Source organism: Elephantulus edwardii, unplaced genomic scaffold (genome assembly GCF_000299155.1).
Source record: "Elephantulus edwardii isolate Elephantulus edwardi_28Jun2011 unplaced genomic scaffold, EleEdw1.0 scaffold00096, whole genome shotgun sequence".
Classification (NCBI taxonomy): domain Eukaryota; kingdom Metazoa; phylum Chordata; class Mammalia; order Macroscelidea; family Macroscelididae; genus Elephantulus; species Elephantulus edwardii.
Genome location: NW_006399846.1, coordinates 11547489 through 11555139, shown reverse-complemented (window position 1 = coordinate 11555139; position 7651 = coordinate 11547489). Strand labels below are relative to the sequence as shown.

General features: G+C 41.7%; 1 protein-coding gene across 1 annotated transcript in view; it reads left to right on the top strand.

Annotated features, from left to right (window-relative positions):
* The window catches only part of IQSEC3 (IQ motif and Sec7 domain 3), a 170443-nt gene that overhangs the window by 57914 nt on the left and 104878 nt on the right, over positions 1-7651 (top strand). The window contains exon 2 of the mRNA XM_006891331.1: positions 7323-7406. Coding sequence (XP_006891393.1) covers positions 7323-7406 — 84 coding nt within the window. The remainder of the gene's footprint in view (positions 1-7322; positions 7407-7651) is intronic.

The following is a 7651-nucleotide window of genomic DNA, read 5'->3' as shown; positions in this document are numbered from 1 at the left end:
TCCATTATATTAAAGATTAATTAAGATATCATCAGTTTTCCCACTAATGTCTTGTATTATTGATTGACTTGTATCTTCCCAAATATGTGTCAACTTAGCTAAACTATGACTTCCAGTACAATGTGATTGTCCTCAGTTTTGTGATTTAATGTCTTCATCCTTCATTTTGTAATCTGTGATAAATCTCATATTTAAATATTAATAAGGCAGGAATAGTGTATGGTGTGTCCTGAATCATTACTTTTACTTAAGTTGGGCCCTTACACAAGTCACACCCTTGTTTGAGTTAATGCTTTTGTGTTACAAGAGTTAAAAGGAGAGAGGAGGGAGAAGAGAAGGAAAGAACCTCACTACTACCAAAAAGAAGAGTCATGATTAGAACATATAATTTGGGTCCAGGATCTCTGTAAGTAGTTCCTCTTTGATCTTTGGAAGGGTAATCCAAGACATCCAGAGAACTCTGAGGAAAGTGGACCCCAGGATGTTGAAAGGTGACAAGGATCTTACCATAGAGCCAATAAGGAGAGGAAAGACTTTCCCTATGACTGGCACCCAGAATTTAGACTTTTAGCCTCCTAAGATCTGCAGAAATGAATTTGTTAAAGTCTGTTGTTGGTGGTATTTCTCTGCACTATAATAGCACTAGATAACTATGCCAGGATTTGATACTAGGAGTGGGATACGTGGGATAGTGCTGTGTTGTTGTTGTTATGTGCCATCAAGTCGCTTGCGACTCATAGCGACCCTATGTACAAGAGCTCTAAACGCCGTTCTATCCTGTGCCATCCTAGCCATCCCAAATGCACTTATTCCCACCACTCCAGTCACAGAATTGATCCATCTCATCAAATGTCTTCCTATCCTTCGCCGCCCCTCCACTCTCCAAACATGATGTCCCTTTCCAAGGACCAGTCCCTTCTTGAAATATGCCCAAAGTATGTCAGATGAAGCTTCAGAATCCTTGACTCCAAGGAGCATTCCAGCTTCACCTTCTCCAGGACAAACCTGTTTGTTCTACTAGCAGTCCATGGTATATTCAACACTCTTCTCCAGCACCACAGCTCAAAGGCATCAATTCTCTTTCTATCATCCCTATTCACTGTCCAACTCTCTGATGCATAGCACGTAATTGCGAAGATTATAGCCTGGATCAGGCACACCTTAGTCTCCAGTTTGAAGTTGTTGCTCTTCAGTACTCTTGAGAGGTCCCTCACAGCTGACTTTCCCAGTGCAATTTGTCTCTTGATTTCCTGGGTGCTGCTACCAAGAGTGTTGACTGTGGAACCAAGCAAACTAAAACTACTAACTGTCTCAATCTCTTCATCATCCATACTGATGCTGCCAATTAGCCCAGTGGTGAGAATCTTTGTTTTCTTGATGTTGAGCTTCAATCCATATAGGAGGCTGCAGTCTTTGACCTCCTGCAGCGAGCGCTTCAGGTCCTCCTCAGTTTCAGCAAGCAGGGTTGTGTAATCTGCATAACGCAGGTTGTTGATGACTCTTCCACCAATCTTGATGCCACATTCCTCCTCGTACAGCCCAGCGTCTCGGATGATCTGTTCTGCATACAGATTGGAAAGGTATGGGGACAGAATACATCCCTGACAAACCTCCTTCTTGATTTTGAACCATGTAGTGTTGCTCTGTTCTGATGACTGCCTCTTGGTCCAAGTTTAGTTTTTGCATTAGCAGAATCAAATGTTCTGGAATTCCCATTCTTCTCAGAGTCAGCCACAGCTTGTTGTGATCCACACAGTCAAAAGCCTTTGCATAGTCAATGAAGCACAGATAGACATTCTTCTGATATTCTTTGCTTTCTGCCAAGATCCATCTAACATTAGCTATAATATCCCTAGTACCACCACCTCTTCTAAATCCAGCCTGCACGTCTGGCAGTTCTCTGTTGACATATTGTTCCAAACGGTTTTGGATAATTTTCAGCAGACTCTTGCTTACATGTGATATTAATGATATTGTTCGATAATTTCTGCACTCCGTTGGGTCACCTTTCTATGGAATGGGAACAAATATTGATCTTTTCCAGTCAGTCGGCCAGCTGGCTACCTCCAGATTTCTTGTCATAACTTAGTGAGCGCATCCAGGGCAGTGTCTGTTTGTTGAAATATGTCAATTGGTATGTCGTTAACTCCTGGAGCCTTGTTTTTTGCCAATTCCTTTAAAGCAATTTGAACTTCCTCCTTCATCACCATAGGCTCTGAAGAAGTTATTTTTGAAAATGAGTGAGTGGTACAGATTGGAAGAATTTGAAGGTGCCCAACAGTGTAAAACTTAGATTGTCTTGAAGAGATTTTTGGTAGAATTAGGGAGTCAAAGACAAGTCTGTTAAAGGCTCAGAAAGAAATAAGGAGAATGATAGAGCTTATCATTTTTAGAGAATACATATGGCAATAGAATACTAGAAATGTGGATGTTAAAAGAGCTTCTAGTGAAACTTTAAAATAATCAACATGTACTTGGGCAAAGGAGGAAGGAGGATGCTTTTTATGCAGTGGTAAAGAGGTATCTGAATACATCAAATGCTGGGTGTAAGGTGGAACTTGTAAGTGATTAAATTAAATATTCTGCTGAGGAATTTCTGAGAAGGATCTTAAAGGGATCGTGTGGTTTCTCTTTGCTCTTACAGTAAATTGGAAGAGGGAAGAGATGTACTTAAAAATGAACTGTGAGTGATGAGGTGGTAATTGGTGGAGCCCCTGAGACGGTGGCCCTTAGGCACTCCTCAGCTCTGGAACTGAGCCCAGCCCCAAGGATGAGGCTATAACCTACCACCAAACAAAAGATAGGCCTTTAGAGTGAACAGTAACACTCATGAGGAACATATGCCTCAGAATAATCAGCCAAAAAATCCCTCCAAAGTGAAACATTTACAGAAAACCCAGAAGTCAGGAAAGAACAGTAAAGAAGGATAAAAGGAAGCAGAGAACCAAAGGGGAAGAAGGAAGAGTGCCATTACACCGAGGGAACATGGAACAAAACAACACTTCCCTAATTTACTCCTCAGTTATCTGTAAGCTCTCTGTGGCCACTGCAGCAAATTATTGAACACAGAAGAGAAGTAATGCAGTGAGAAGGACAATTGGTGTTTTAATTAGTAGAAGAAGGAGCCTAGGTGGCATGCCTCACCTCACTGGAATCCACTTTGTGCTGCTGCTTCTGCTGCTGTTGAAGGAGGTCTTCCTCTGTGAAATTAGTTGAGATCAGATGCTACATCCCCCGCACCAGTCACACTCTTTTTACCTATCTACTTTGAATGGCGGTGCTGGAGAAGAGTAATGAACATACCATGGACTACCAAGAGAACTAACAGGTCTGACTTGGAGAGAGTGAAACCAAGCTGCTCCTTGGAGGAAAGGATTTTGAGACTCCATTTCACATATTTTGGGTATGTAGCCAGGAGGCACCAGTCTTTGAGTAAAGATATCGTGCTTGGAAGAGTCAAGGGACAGGAAGACCCTGGATGAAATAGTCTGACACAATAACTAAGGTCATGAGGGTAGGTTTGTCAGAGACTGGGAGATTGGCTCAGGATAGAGCAGAGTTCAGAGCTATTGCGCATAGGGTTGCTAGGAGTCATTGTTGACTCCATAGCATATAACAATAACAACAACACTTGTATTATAAAAATGCAAAAACTTTCCTTGCTGTCAAGTTGGAACTGATTCACTAGCTGACCTTGTATTGAGTTTCTAAGGCTATAAATATAGAGAATAAGATTGCCCACCTTTCTCCCGAAGAGCAGCTGTGATTCAAACTGCCAGAGAAGCATGGCTTTAGGGTTAACAGTGCATATAGGAACTACACCATCAACATTAAATAATTAAGCATCCTCTTTCAGCTTCCAAATCACACCTGAGATGCCATATGACCACTAATTCTCATGTTTGTTCAACCTCTTCTTTTCTATAATAGTTTCTGTTTTGTTTTTTCTTTTATGATCTTGACAACTTTGTGGGAGACTGGTCAGGAATTCTGTACAATGTCCTCATTGGGGGCTTGTCAGGTGTTTTTTGTGTGGTTAGGCTGGGGTTACTGGTTTTGGAAGATGCCACAGAGGTGAAGTGCCCTTCTCACTGCAACTCCAATTATATTTTTAATGAGAATGAACTTCTACAATCTCCTTTTTGGGGGGTTCTCCTTTGGGGAGTAAGGAAAGGAAGTCTAGGTTGGAAGCAGCATTCATCCAATTTTAAGCTCTCTCAGGTCAAGGGTCTCGGACTGTGACCTTAAGTTGGAGAGGTGGCCAGTCTGATCAGAATCAGGCAAAATAAGACTTACAATTCAGAATGAACTGTAAATCCCTGGTGAAAGCAAGGATGGTGTGGGGAGCCTTTGGCCTCAGATTGAGAAGGCCCAGGCGGTAGGGGACAGAAAAAGAAACAAGATAAATGCTGATGGAACTTACGATTTCCCTTTAAAAGTTTTTATTAATTGCATACATTCTTTTCTTTTTATATTTGAAAAAAAATGTGATTATTTTTTAGTGTCACATTTCGTTTATCCCTTCATCTATTTTTACTTTTTAAAAATTATGGTTTGCGTGCAAGCTCACAGAGCAAATTCATTTCGCTCTCAATAATTGATAAACATTTTGCTTCTCAACATTAGTTGTAATTCCCTCAATGTAACAGCACCTTTCCTGTTTCCTCTGTAGATTCTCCATGCCCACTTTGGTTCTTTCCTGCTTTCTGAACTTTGATATTGAGCAAATGTTGCCCTTTTGGTCTCATAAGGTTGAATGGTCTGTGAAGCATGCTTCTTATGGGTTTTGTTGTTGTTAGGTCCCATTGAGTCAAGTAGGGGTCATAGTGATGCTATGAACAACAGATCTGCATCCTGTGCCTCCCTCACCACTTCTGATACACTTGCCCTTTGCTTTTTAGGACTATCATGTGGCTGAAAGGTAGATCTCAAGAGTGGGTTCAAATTCAATTTTGAAGAGTTTCTAAGGTTCACAGTCTTAGGGGTTCCATCAGACTCTATTAAATCAATAAAGCTTGTCGTTTTATGATTTTGAGTTTTGCCCTCCATCCTTCTTCCACTCTGCCCAGGTCCTTCCATTGCAATCCCCATCAGAGTGGTTGATAGTGGGCACCATCTGCTTCTGGTATCAAGGGTAGTTGAGGCTGAAGTTCACATAGTTCGTTAATACTTTGGACTAAGTGTTTCTTTTCATCTTTGATTTTCTTTACTCTGCTCCTGCTGAAAAGAGGTCGACAGTTGTATCTTAGATGACAGATTTTTTTTTAAAGGGTCAGATTTGGTTACTTGTTCCTTAATGGCTTTTCATGTTCTTGTTTTGCTTTCAACATCTCCCCATGGCATATATTATATTCCCAAATTATCTTCTTAAATTTTATGTGTGTGTGTGTGTGTGTGTGTGTGTTTTCCCTATTTACAGGTATAATCTATTTTTTTCCAATTAAAGCAGATTCCAATGTTGCTTTCTTCTACAAGGGCAGCCAAACACAGCAATTTCCAGTCTTTGTTCATGGCGCCTGGACAGTGGCAACAAAACCGGGGTGGGGGCTCAGAGATCAGTCATCTTAACTCCTGAGCTAGCCTTCTTTTGGCATTTTCCAAAATAGGCTTCCAGTAAATATTTTATTTAGGCAAAGTGTTCTAAAGCTAAAGGAAGTTTGGAAATCCTTTTCAGGTGATCTCTGGGGCCCTTCTAAGTCTACCCTTCCTGACTCCAGAATGCCCCGTACAGTGACTTCCAGGTACAGGAGAGAAGGCAACAGGTCAGCATAACTTGATCCAAATGTAATTTCAGTATTAAGTCCCAAGTTGGCTCAAAGTGCAATTTTTAAATTGAATCTTTATTAATTTAAAAGAATGTCTGTAATTAATAGAGACTCTTAAAGAGAAATAAAGAAAAGAATTTAATTACAGCCCTTTAGAGCTGGAAGAGACCCTAGATATCAGCAAGCCCATTGACTCAATCCTGGCTGCCTTTAGAATCATGTCGGATCCTCATGAACTGGTACCCTGGACTCCACACTGGACCAAGTGAATCAGAATCCAAAATCTCCCTGATGATTCTAATATGCAGCCATGGTTGAGAACCACAGCTCTAACTCAACTCCTTTATTTCATTAGTACATAGATGAGCCCCAGAAAGGTAGAATATGGATCACATATTTGGGTAGCAGTAGAGATGGGAACCCAGGTCTCTTCCCTCCCTGACTGGTTTTTTCATCTGCATCAAACCAACTTCTTATCATCAAAAGTGAGCAGTGTCACATCTTGGATTTCCAGCTTGGAACGCTAAAGTATCTTATGAATGCTTCCTATCATTGCATATGATCGGGGGTTGGGGAGCATTAATCATAGAGTCGCATGGTTTGATGTGGGTGGTGATTAGGGAAATGGGAAGGACTGGTGTGAGAAACAATGTATTAGACTTTTGTAAATAAACTTGTATAATTTTTTTAAAAAAGGGAAAAAAAAACCCATTGCAGCCCTGTTGGCTGCAACTCACAGCAAAACCTGTGTGTCAGTAGAACTGAAATCCATCCAGTTTTCAGTGGCTGAATTTTCAGACATAAATTTCCCAGCCTTTTGTCCAAGGTGCTTCTGGGCATCCTCAGATCTTTCTGTTAGAAGCTGAGCATGCTAACTGCATGTTGATTTTGTGTATCATATGTGAATAGACCTAGTTCTGTCTTGCAAGACTTTGGTGGGAGGCAGGGTTATAAAGAACTATGATCAAAAGGAAATTTTTAATATTCCATGTCCTGCCAAAAAGAACAGACAAATCTGCCATGGAAGAAGTGTAGCCAAGGTGGCCCTTAAAGGCAAGAATGGTGAAAGTTCTTATATACTTTAAGCAACTTCTCATGGGGATCCAGTCTTTGGAGAACAAATGCTGTGAAAAAGAGAAAGACATTCAACAGATTGGATTTACACAGTGATAGTAAGAATAGACTCATGAGGATGGTACAAGATAGTTGACTCAACAGCACCCCATAACAAATAATTAAAAATAGAGTGAAATCATGGTAAATCTGCACAGTGGGATCTACTGCCAACGGGCAGTTTAGCAATGGGAAGGGTTAGCTGACGGACAAGTCAGGGAGGCTTCATCTAGGAGGTGACATCAGAACTGGACTTGGTGGGTCTGTGCTGCACTCCTTTCACTGAAGCAGTGTTTGGCCACCTCAGTGCTACACAATGTGGCTAGAACATCAGAGAAGGGGAAGCTGGGTTCTACAACAGAGATGCCTTCGTACGGGAGGGTGGGCTCAACTCCCAGTGCTGCTGGGACCTGCTCTGATCTCCCTCCTCTGCTCTGTCCGCAGGAATGAGACTGTGCTGCACCAGTTCTGCTGCCCCGCTGCTGACGCTGAGCAGAAGGCCCCCTGCTCTGACCTGGCCTCCCACAGGTGGGAACTGATAGAGGGTCCTCCCTTGCTCCTCCTCCCCACCTTCCTTCATCTCTGAGCAAACCACAGACCACTGCCATGTTTCCTTGTCCTCTTGAATCTTGCTGCTTTCATTCCCAAAACCATGTTCTTCATACTTCCATTTTTCTTTTCTTTCTCCAGATGGCAGATGGACCATTTGCAACTTTAGAGGTCTTTATGCCCTACTGTTCAGATCCTAAAACTGTATTCCTCCTTTCATATAT